This window comes from Pipistrellus kuhlii, unplaced genomic scaffold (assembly GCF_014108245.1).
Source record: "Pipistrellus kuhlii isolate mPipKuh1 unplaced genomic scaffold, mPipKuh1.p scaffold_m20_p_10, whole genome shotgun sequence".
NCBI classification, from domain to species: domain Eukaryota; kingdom Metazoa; phylum Chordata; class Mammalia; order Chiroptera; family Vespertilionidae; genus Pipistrellus; species Pipistrellus kuhlii.
Genome location: NW_023425405.1, coordinates 41,619,641 through 41,632,383, shown reverse-complemented (window position 1 = coordinate 41,632,383; position 12,743 = coordinate 41,619,641). Strand labels below are relative to the sequence as shown.

General features: G+C 34.4%; 1 protein-coding gene across 19 annotated transcripts in view; it reads left to right on the top strand.

Moving 5' to 3' along the window:
* ADAM22 (ADAM metallopeptidase domain 22) overlaps nucleotides 1-12,743 on the top strand; it is a 165,818-nt gene that overhangs the window by 134,455 nt on the left and 18,620 nt on the right. For 17 of the 19 annotated variants that reach the window (XM_045578463.1, XM_045578465.1, XM_036429515.2 and 14 more), the window contains exons 24-26: nucleotides 2,013-2,127; nucleotides 3,381-3,471; nucleotides 7,295-7,312. In XM_045578463.1, coding sequence (XP_045434419.1) covers nucleotides 2,013-2,127; nucleotides 3,381-3,471; nucleotides 7,295-7,312 — 224 coding nt within the window. The remainder of the gene's footprint in view (nucleotides 1-2,012; nucleotides 2,128-3,380; nucleotides 3,472-7,294; nucleotides 7,313-12,743) is intronic. The other 2 variants (XM_045578468.1, XM_045578473.1) reach the window with 1 other exon arrangement.

Below are 12,743 nucleotides of genomic sequence, written 5' to 3'. Positions count from 1 at the left end.
ATTTAGGAAAACGTTTTTCACCGACACATAGAAAGAGTGGCCTGTTTAAAATACTAAATTCTGTTCTTTCGGTCATGTATCTACAGAAATGTTTATAGGTTAAAGAAGCATGCTCTATTATTGGTTACATTTTGTCATTTTTTTAGTCAGGAACCCCTATACTAACGAAACCGTTTCTGGTTCTTTTTCTTTCGGCATATGCTGTGATTTCCTTCTTACCCTCATTCAAGATTCACTGCTTGAACTGGTGTATTAGCTGGTTGATGGATAGTATCTCTGTCCTGGAATTGTGAGCCTGCAGCCCTCGTCATTCCATGCATGTCCCCAGGGATATGCCAAGAATTTCCTTAGGAAGGACTTGCTCTTTTCCATTGGATAGGAATTCTTATTGCACAGGAGAACAGAGAAGGCTTACTTAGTATATTAAATAGCTTTGTTTCTTTTAAGGGCTCTGCTAAGTCTCCTTTCCTTAAAAAGAGGATGCTAGGGGAAATACATTTTGGATGGACAGTGGAAAAGAAAAAAAACCCCACATTTTTCTTGGTCATTCATGCTAATGAATTACCATACTTTATTCACCTAGACTTTTAGTACCACCAGACTTAGATTTGCATCGTTCATGATATAAATTTTAGTCTTGCAAGATAACTATCATCTCTCTCTTAAAACAAGATCAGGTTAGCAAATGATATAAAAGCTTTGTTTTGTTGTTGTTGTTTTTTGTTTGTTTGTTTGTTTGGTTTTTTTAATAAGACAAAGGCAAGCTTCCCTAAGCTTAAATTTATAGCTAATAAAAAAAGGAAATGGGGTGAAGGGAGTGGGAAATAAGACACAAGGAGAAACGATCTGGGCAGTAAAAAAGTTCTTTTAAACCAGAAAAAATAAAAGATGGTGATGAAATGAGGAATCAAACTCGGGCTTTCTGACTCTAAGCCTAAAGCTTTTTCTTCTTGCATATTTGTTAATCTTCAGACATTTATTTGAGATATGCATTTTGTTAATCATATATATTTTTTTAATATTCCCCTGAGGATATTTTTCCCATTGATTTTCAGACAGAGTGGAAGGGAGAAAGAAAGTGGGGAGGGATAGAGAGAGAAACATCAACATGAGAGAGACACATCGATTGGTTGCCTCCCTCACAAGCCTGGACCAAGGCTGGAGATCGAACACACAACCCTTCAATCTGCAGACTGACACTCTAACCACTGAGCTAAACTGGCCAGGGCTGTTAATCATATCTGACAGTTACGTTTCAATGTGGATGAATGTCATCCTCTGACAAATTAGATCAGACAAAAGACAGCTACCCAGTGAAGAACTCTGATCTCCAACCCAACCGAATTCTCCCCGGCCTCCCACTCCATTAGAAGTGGCTTTGAATTGTAAGATCTAGGTATAGGTTTGGTCTCCTGGATATGTGAATGCAGACAGATTATCTGATAAATTTTTAAAATGTAGTTTGAGGGAGCTCTTGTTTTCCATGACCTTGAGGGAGCTCGTCTCTGCAGTGTGCGTTGAGGTGCCAAGGTTATGGCTTTGTAAAGCTTCCCTCCCAGACCACTGCAAAGCCTCAGGCTTCTTTGTCAGGCTTCTCTTGATCTTACCTGCTTCCTAAAAGATGAATAGTTTAATTATAAAGATTCTTTGGAAGAAAGAGACCTTTGTACTGGATAATTGGACAATAATTTTATTTCTGCTTAGTTTTTAAAATCTCCCTTTTATAAAATTAAGTGGATGAAATTCAGAACAAGAACTTCACTGATGTTTTTAGACATAGACATTTATTTCTCTGTTAAAATGTATTATTCCCTTTGGGTCAACCATTGATCTCTTGAAAATATTTTTTAGGTACGTGGGTAAGGAATAAGTAATTAGCATTAGGAAGGAAGTACTGATAATTTTTCAGTCCCATCAAATTCTAGGCATATAATAATTAGAAATTAATGCTTATTTTTCGTGCCTCTGCACCAGAGAGCTGACTTTCCCTCTGGATTGATTTTGGATTTCAGGTTTGCAGTAATGAGTTGAAGTGTGTGTGTAACATGCACTGGACCGGTGCTGACTGCAGCACGTACTTCCCTCTCAACGATGATGAAAAGGCTGGTATAACTCTGTCTGGCAACGGTAAGTTGAACTTGGTACCGTTACATAGCCTTTATACACAAGGAAGAACACTGTGCTTCAGATAGTTTCATTTGGATTATTGTTATCACTCAAATATCAATTAAATTCAGACAATAATGAGTTATAATATGCAGTGAGGCCCACACTGTGAAACTGATCATTTCCATTAACTTGTAATGTTATGTAATATTGAATTTAGTATTCAGACTGAGATTTCTTTTACAAGTTTTGTGCAGTACTTATTTGGGGATGACAACAAACCTTAGCATTTTTTTTTAAATTAAGAAAGTAGTCATACTTAATTTCTGAATTTAAAAGAATAATTTTATATTTTTATAAATTCTCTTTTGTCTTCAACATCAGTTCTATAGCCTGAACGGTGTGTAATTCTAGAACTAGTAATGTTGCCCCGAGTGTTTAGAAAGGGCTTATGGATATGGGTCAGAAATAACAGGTGCAGTTCTAAAAGCTAGAGTGGCCCAAATGGATTAAAGAATGCTCAAATCCTGAAACAAGTTGATCTCCAAAGGATGAGGGGGAAAAAAAAAGGTTCATTCTGACCACACAGATAGGTTAAAAATCTTAGCCAATATGACTCTACTCATAAAGTTTAGAATAATTAGGAGTTTGGTATATACCCTCGCCAGTTTGACTCAGTGCACAGAGTACTGGCCCAGGGACTGAAAGGTCTTGGGTTTGATTCCGGTCAAGGGCATGTACTTGGGTTGCAGGCTCCATCCCCCCGCCCTGGTCTGCAGTTCCAGAGGCAACCAATTGACCTGTCTCTCTCACATTGATGTTTTTTCTCTCTTGGGTCTCTCCCCCCTCCCTTCCACTCTCTCTAGAAATCAATGTAAAATTATTCTCAAGTGAGGATTGGAAAAAAAAAAAGAAAAGAAAAAAAAAAAAGGATTTTGCTATCTGTAGTCTTAGCAATGGTGGTCTGGAGCTTGTTCCAGAAGTTTATGCGGAGGTGCTGCTATTCAGGGCCATAAACTTAAGTTACTTGTCAAAAGTCACACCATTATGTAGAAATAATCAGGGCAAGAATTAGAACATACACAATATTGATGCATATTGCTAAGTTATGGTTGATTTTTCTTCCCGTTAAAAAATATCTACTTATTAAAAATATCTTAAAATAATGTTGTTGGTGTGAGGATTGCAAATGTGGAGAATAAATTCCTGAAAGAATTTTATATCAAAATTTCAATCCCAGAGATTGATTTTTATTGTTCCTTTTTTCTCTCCAGGTGTTGCTGGTACCAATATCATAATAGGCATAATTGCTGGCACCATTTTAGTGTTGGCCCTCATATTAGGAATGACTGCATGGGGTTATAAGTAAGTGAAATATCTCAGTATTTTAACTATCAAAATACACTTTAAAACATTTTGTTCAAGGGAATTAAACACCTGTAAAGTTTTGTGTCAGTGAAAATTGGGCTCAATATTCAATCAATTATTGTACCTCACATGATTCGAGGTGATAATAATTTATCGTTGTTTGTTTTTAGAGTTTGAGATATTTCCCATCTGTTCTAAAAGTACTGAATATTGTCTTAAAACCATGATGTGAGCCCGGCTGGTGTGGTTCAGTGGTTGAGCATTGACCTATGAACCAGGAGGTCCCTGTTCAATTTCCAGTCAGGACACATGCCTGAGTTTTGGGCTCAATCCTCAGGGATGGGGGGCATGCAGGAGGAGGCAGACCACCAGTGATTCTCTCTCATCATTGATGTTTCTATATCTCTCCCTCTCTGAAATCAGTAAAAATATATCTTAAAAAAAAACCCATTATGTGAAGTAAAATCAGTCTAAATTGTATCTTACACAGAGGCTGTATTGGTTTACTCTTTGAGTGGCACAGACTCTCTCTTGATTTAAACCATATCCAGAAATTTAGGCAAGCTTGTCAATTAGAGAGCACAGTGCTTTAATAATAACAGTCATAGACAGCAGCAAGAGCGGTAGCCACAGATCTGGTACCTGGTGCATGTGATGACTGTGCCTGGGGCGGAGGGCAAAACCTCTTCATCTGCACAGCCAGTGTAAAGGAAGCATCATTTGTTAAATATGTGGGTGTTTGTGTGTGAAGAAAAGACTGCTTAGAGGTGTTTGTTAAAATTGAAATTCAACTTTTAAGTTGTAGCTTTTAAAAGCCCAATTCCTTCCTATGCGTCAAAGTTCACCTTGCAATTTTTGGGGGGTTCAATTTATAAATTTTTAAAAGTTATGCCATATAATTTTTGAAAACTCAGATCCCCTTAAGCATTTAGCTAAGTAAATGGCTTCAAATATTCCAAACATTTACATGTTAAATATGTTCCATTTACTTAAATACTTCAATCTTATGATGTGAAAACTGTCCTTAATATTCAAATAACTTATTTAATGTTAATAAATTAAAACTTAAACAAAGGTGAACCTGAAGGTCTCTTTAATATTTCAACGTAAAGCTCATAGTTGTGCTGATTCTGATGCTATATCAGCTCCCAGCCCTAGAGTTTCTCCATTTGTGAGTCCTGTGACTTTTGCTAGGCTCTCTGCACATTACCTTACTCTATAGCACTTCCCCCCTCATAGACCAAACTTAGTTCAATGAAGAGTTGGGAATTAGAATGTTTCAGACTTTAAAATTCCTCCAAAGCTTTCAATAGACTAGGCACTGTGTAATTGTTTGCTGTTATTATTAGCACCTGACATGATCTTAAACCAGTTGAATCTAAGGGAATACCTTTAAAAGTGTATGAGACCGCTGCTTATGGTGAGGTCTGAACCCTGAAGGGGGTTCTTTGACTGAAACGAGGGAGTGGTCAGTTTGTTTGCTGCAAGCATTAAAACACAGAAAGCCATTTGACAAAGGCATTATTAACATCACACATAGAGCATAGTAGCATTTAGCATACAAGCAAGGAGAGCACAGCATAGTAGTAGTAATGGTTTGCCTGATTAAATGAATGTCTCACTCTGTACCAGCTCATAGATGCTCAACACCTCTCTCTGGGCCTCTTTGATGTGCAGGGCCTTAGGTGTATTGTATTATTATACTTGCATGGGCTGATTTTAGCATACCATTTGGAGTTATAAAGTGATAGCCCAAAAGGAAAGCTTTTCTACATATTGTTTGATCTCCCCTCACACCTCAGGTGAATTAACTCCATCTTGGAGCTACACAATATCCTTGACTTGCCTGATGCAAGACTTATGTAGTAATTGCCATCACAAATGTTGTTTTAAAGTAGCTCAGTGGTTTCATTTCCATGTGAAAGGGGAAGCAAAATTGTTAGTTCTGTATTGTGCGATTTTCTGCCACCTACTGATGCAAATTGTTATTTCATTTTTAATGCATTCTTAAAATTCTGAGAGAGAGAGAAACATTTTATTGATGTGAAAGACAAACATTGATCAGTTGCCTCCCACTCATGCCCCAACTAGAGATCAAACCCACAACCTGGGTATGTGCCCTGACCAGAAATCAAACCTGTCACTTTTTGGTATAAGGGATGGCATTCCAATCAAGTGAGCCACACCAGCCAGGACAATATTTCATTTGTAGAATCTTGGAAAAAATAACCTTTCAGAAAATATGAAATCCTAAACATCTTCTATTGCTAATGAGATGACCTGTGCTTATTTATTTTAATGATTAGAATTAAAAGTACTTTTTTCTGTATATCATTTCTTATTTTATGAAAATTTTTGAAGTGTCATAGTTTTTATTTCTAAATATATGTACTTTGCAGATTCATTAAGGAAAAAGACAATTATTTTTTCTGTACTGCAGTATCGTCTTCATAAATAATTTGAACCTAAGTGATGAAAATTTTAATGTTAAACTTATAAATAATATGTTTAAAAATAGAATGAGAATGTAGAAAATGTCAATACAGAAATTAATTTTATTAATATGATATTCCACATATTCTATTTCAAATTCAAAAAATGGATTTAAGTCCGGAGAGCTCATTTATTTTCTCATTAATCCTACCAATTAAACTTTCTACCCCTTAGTCAAGCCTTAGAGTGAGTTGGGAAATAGCAGACTAGGAAATAAGGAATACTCATTGGAAACTGCGGGACCACTCAAGTAATCAGATTGAGAGAGAGAAAAAAGTAAAATATGTTGAAAAAAAAGATTCAGGGCTTATATTTCCCCCCATCTAATGGTTTCAGGAATGAAAAATAAGTAACTAATTGGCATTTTTAACCTCATTAGCTCATTATTAAACGAGATACTTATTGGCCACCCAGAATAGATTGGAGCTAACGGTGCTCCAGACAAAATCCATGAGGAAACATTATTTTGACCGTGGAGGAAAGAGCCCACTATTCAATTGGCTGACTTTTCTAACTTGTCCTCAAAATATTAACACCTAATTAGGTAATGATAGAAAATTATAAATTAACTCTTTTGAGTTTAAAGTCACTGGTGCCTCAATACCACATCCCCTAGAACACTCCCTCCCTCCCCCCAGATTGGTTTATTTTAAAACATATAATTTTATTGTAGTAAATGACCATGTAAAATACCGGAGACTAAACTTTGAACACAGTATTTCTAATGTGAAGCTTGTGAGTAAGTGGTAATAACTTAGGAGGCCCATAATAGCTGGAAATTAACTCACTCTAATTTATCACACATGATGAAATAAAATGTCCTAATGTCCACTTATCTTCTCCTACTTTAAATCCTTAGGTATAGTTTTAGTTTGGGTATATATTGTATCTAAAAAGGGATGGATTATGATTTTTATATTTTTAAAACAATATATATAAGTAACTTGATTACTTAATTTTATTATTTAAAGCAATATAAAGTCAACCTCTATTTGAAACAGGGTTGACTTTAGAACTTACTAAATATAGTGTTTAATATGATGCAATAGATATTGAGAAAAGTTACTCTTTAATAGCTGTAGTTTTTATGCCCTAAAAATAGTTACTTGGAAATGTTGTCATTAATCCTTTGGTGTCTCTTCTCCTAAAGATAAGTGAAATGTGTGTTTTTGTGACTTTGGATTCCCTGTTTTAACTCTGCTAGTCAGCCTCCTATAGTGGAGACCTTTCAGTGAATGCTAGAGCCTTTATGTTTAATGCTCTCTCTTAATGTACTTTTGTAGGTAATTAATTCTTTTTTTCCCCCCCTCTACTTGCCCATGAAAAGAAACTATCGAGAACAGAGGTATGTGATGAGAATAATCAACATACAACTGAAAGTTTTAAATCCTATTCACATCTTTGGAATTCATACATGCAATTATAAGTCAGGTTTACTTTTTTTATGCTGTAGTAGTCATACACTAATCTTGATTTTTCATGACCTTAAAATGGTAATTTTAATAATGGTGCTGTGAAATGTATTAATTTTAAAATATTATTTAATTTTAATGTTTTTTTCATCCAGCAATATTACAATTATTTGTGTAACTTTTAAAGTAATCTATGGGGAAATTGATTTTTTTTTCCTTTTAAAACAAGTGTCCTCTATGTTAAGGTGTCACCGTTTACATTAATTAGCTTTCCTTCATGTTTATAACACTATTATTGCCTCATATTTTGGAGGGGATTTATTGTTTATTTGTTACTGTTGTTATATCAGTAACTTCTGCTCACAAGTGATACAATTCCTATGGGCACAGTGTTGTGATCTGGAGAATGTCCTCATCACGTGATGAGCCTGCATAAGAAAATAATATTTTACTGAATAGATAATTGTACAGGTAGTTAAAGAAATCTGATTGTCTAGTGTACTTTTTTTTTTAAATAAAAAAGCCCATAGTCAGGCACCCCATTCATCCATAACCTTAAAATCTATGTTTAACGTACACCATGAAAAGGGATACAAAGCATTTCTATAGTTCTGTAAGAATTTATTTTTTAAATAAATCTAAATGAGCCCATATTGAGTTCACCTTTTTCATTTTAAAAAGTACTGATGCTGTTAGCTATTGATACAAAATGAAATATCCTGGAAATCAAAAGCCCCAGCAGGTCTTTACATCAGAGTTACTAGTTTTGTACTCAAGGTATCTTTGCAGATCACTACTTCCTTAGCTTTTCCTAGTGTTCTATTAAATGCTTGTCGCTGATTAGGAATAAGATGTAATAAACATGGCAGGACTTCTTCAGGCCCAACCACAGCTTCCATTTTTTCACAAGTGAAAATTGTCAACTTTACCTTCTCTTTCCTTCCATGTTGCAATTCAAAATTTCCGTAAGATTTAGCCATAAGTATCTACAGTCTCCATAAACAAATGGTGCCCACAGGGTACCTGCTGAGATCCTGGTCAGTTAACATCGGTATTAGAAAAAAAAATAAAATTGACCTTTCCCTGGAGTGACTAACTCCTTGTGAATGTAAAAAGTAAAACAGGCAAAAATGAAATTGTATTAATTTAATAAATTACATTAAAATTTAAAAACAATTAGATTTATCTGTGCCATGTTTTAAACCTCTTGTGTGTTGAAACACCAGAGGAGAGCTGGAGCCATTTAAACTTTCTGTTGAGTAGAAGTTGATCATTATATCAGAAAGCTAAGTTTAGTGGCTTTCTTCAGGGAAAAACAGAATTAGGCTAACTAGATAAAAAATTGATGAAATTGATGATTCAACTTCATTGCCATAGGAGCTAAAGCTATAATGTGATTTAATATTGCTGACTATATAAAAGGGAAAGTAAAGTGCTCTGAGATGTGTTCTCACCAGGGCACTGTTTAGAATAAGGGAGTTGTCCACAATACAAAAAAGAAAAAAGAAAAAAAAAGAATATGTAAAGCTGCACCAGTCTTATTGTCACTCAATATATGCATAGGTGTAGTTAAGGAGATGTTTACACTAAGACTCTGTGTACTTGGTATGATTTCATGTCTGTTAGTAGTCTGATCATTATTTTCTGATGATCATCATTTTCTCAATCTGGCTCCTCTTTTGGAATCTAGTTTATGTTTTAAACTAGATTTAAATAACATCTTAAGTAGATATTTATTTTTTACATTTTGATTTGTTTTAACACAACCTTTACTTATTTTTACCCTTGTCCTTAGCTAATGATTCTCGGGTTTGTACAAGAATTCTCACAGTGTAGGACTAGCAGAATGGATTTTAGATCAGGAAGCCGTGAATGTATAAATACCTTCTGAAGGATTTCTCTTTTTGAGAATACATGTTAAGTGATGATAGAGAAAGTGGAAAGGCCAATGGACAAAGGCATGCATTAAGAAATTTACAGTCTTGTAAAAATACCTTCAGATATTCAAATAAAGATGTGCCCAGTTACAAAGGTTACCAGGAAGTAAAAATAAGAATTTTGAGTTGTCCTTGCCTTTAAATCGAGTTTTTCTTTGAGGTTCCATGGTAAGAGGACCAATTGACAAGGAATCAGACACCTACTTGCTAGTATGTGGTTTGGGAAATCACTTAAACTTTCCTCAACTCTCAAAGCAGATAGAGTTCTTTGTCATCTGTAAAGCATTGTGGTAAGGGAAGTAACTGGTATGTGGTCTCTGAAGACTTTGTGTTACTCTGATCTCCAAATGAACGAGCAGATGTGGTTCTTAGAGAGGAAGGTGGCACTCATCGACAAAAGCAAGCCCTGTACATATTGGTTAAGCTGGCGAAAGAATGGATGAACATAAAAGTTTGTTTGACACTAAATGCAAGACTATATTAAATAGGTAGCCAGTTATCAGATTTATATTAATTACATAATGGCTCAGAAATGCCAAATTGGGCATAACTTTCAAAATATTGGAGAAGCCAGACAAATAATCCTGTAAAGTTACCTAATAAGTTTTTCCTCTGAGAACATGCCCTCATGGTTTTCGTTATAGGAAGGAATTTATGATAGGTTTAATTGCAGGTCTGACGAAAAGATAAGAAACAAGCCTATTTTTCACCCCCCTTTTTGTCTACAAATGGCTTAATGGAATATAAAAGCTCCATTCTGGGGCAGAGTGGAATACACGAATGACATCACTTTGAAACCTGCCAGGTCATCTTGTGAAGGGTAGAACCATGGAGCCTCGGAGCCAGGGAGAGTTCTTATACATCCTGTAGTTAGAAGGATGTCTATTGGTTGGTCCTCTTCTTTAAAGTCTTCTTGGAAGAAGGCCTCCATGATTTTTTCAGCTGATGCTATTGCATATATTTTAGCATAATGGCTTTAGGACTTAGCAGCTGCACACTTTATAACAAGAATTATAAGTTTGAGTTTCAGTTTTCAAGCAGGTTTGCAAATAACAATAGAATAGAAAAACATCAGTTAAACTTGGATTTATAAGACATCTATATTCAGCTTAAATATTATCTTTCTTTGTCTGAAATGAACACACATCATTATGATTGAGGCGAAATAGAATGAACAATTAGATTATGTGTTACTGATCTATGCCTTCAGCAGAAGTGCCCTTCCCCATTTCTTTTCTCTCTCACCTATTTTCACCTATTTTAGCCACTCTGTTTTTTGCTTGGAAACCTCCCTTCTTTTTTTTTTCTTTTTTTTTTTGTCTTTCTTGGTTTGTTTTTATATTATTATTTCAATGATAGTCACATATCTGTCAGTGTGACATGGGACACATTACACAATATTTTTAGAAATAGTAAAGTAATCATTTCAATGACAATCAGTCCAGACACTGACAAAGCACTAGAAAAATGCCTCTTCAGGATTAAGGTTAAGATTTAATTAAAACATTTTTTCATTGTATCCTCATTTTGAAAAGGTGCAAGAATTATTAAATTAAATACTATGGTTCAATGGACACTTTTAGGAAAGATCAGACTTCCATCACAATTCTTTTTTGAGTAAAACTAACTTACTTAAATAAGCTTTTGTTTTCTTTTGGTCATTATTTATTTTAAAAATTCATTCACATGTCTAATATATTTACATATGACATGGTAAATATGATGTACTTTTCCTATTATGAAACTTAGCACTGGTCAGGCCACCTAAGGTGATATTCAAGTCATTGCTACAATAGATTAAAAAATTCTATGAAAGCACCAAAATTTAGGAATAAAGCACAAAGTCTAGAAAAATAAATTTAATTTAAAGAGATCATTAAGTTGGTCATTTAACAAATGATGAATGTTATTTTCTTGATCACGGGGACCTAATATTCTCTATCTTCACTAAAGGCTAAACAAGAAGATGTAGATTTGTTATAATATATAATGGATATTTAAAAAGGGTCCATTTCTAGACTGTGAAAGGTGTTCAATTTTATGCTTGAGTTCTTTAACAAAATTAATAATCATTAATATGTTTATGTATTTACTATGTGAAGAAAGTTACATATATTACTAAGGGAATTTTAAGAATGCAAAGTAGTTTCTGTATTTTGAAATAGCTAAGAATGTGACCTGCCTGGGGTGGAAAAACAAGCTGTCCCAGAAATTCATTGAACTTACACTCCCTTCCAACACTTTGACTGAAAAGCACAGTTTACGATATGGTTAGCCTGTAAGATGTTTGTACACTGCAAAATAAGAGTATGTACTGCACAGAAATTATTGAAGGAGTAGTAAAACATGTTCAGTTAAAAAAATAAAACCAGGGTCCCATCCATTGCTGGAGGTAATCCATTTACTCCTGTGCTATCAGCTAAGGAGGCCTGTAATGCCTAAATGCCAGAAGAAGGTAATTGGGAGGAATTAATGGGAGAGGTCAAGTGTAGTTGGAACTTGTCTTTATTTAATTTGAATAAAGATTATCATTAAAGGTAATAATGACAAATATAAGTTGTTAAGGATAAAGATTATTATTGGAAATGTGATGTTGAGGGGATAGTCTCTGGAATTCCTTTATAAATATTAATATGATTCAAAGGGCAACATAGAGAACTTTGATTTTATTGAGAGAATTTTTCAAATATTGATAGACAATTTTACTGATGCATAGCAAGAAAGAAAACATAATTGCAGAAATTAAAGATCTCTTGCATAAGAAGATGTATTATTTGTCTTATGTTATTAACACTATAAATGTGGAAGAATTGTATTATATTTTCAATAAAATTAATGTTTTATAATGTACTAGGAAACAGGAAGATTACAGTTATGACCTGAAGTCACTTAAAGGGTTAAAAATATTTTGCAGGATTATGTATCAAAGAATTATAGATAAAATTAGTCTTATAAATTTAATGAGGAAGTCTTTCTTTCAAAGGGAGGAGTAGATTTAATTTCACAAATTAACCTATCTATTTTATGTCAGGAAATCTTTAGATTTGTAGAGATGTATGAATACATATATAGGATTGAAATAATATGAGTGAGGATATTTGGTACTTCAGAAGAGTGAATGACCAAGTACTTCAAACATTTGAAACAGTGTTTGCATAAGGAAGCAAACATCTGAAAGTGGTATATTTTAGATAGAATTTAGCATCAGCAAGTAATCATGACTAGCATGGCAACTAAGGAATAACCAAATGAGAAAAGGAGTTAGCAAATGTGCAGCATTGTTAGAGACCTTTTTCAGAACAGCTCTGTTTGAAATTCTCCATCCAACACTAGTTCATGCCCTCCAACCATAGTACTGAATGGAACTGAATCAAGTGTTTTATTCAGTTGGCTGCTCGTGGGCCAGGCACTGGCAAATGATTAGATT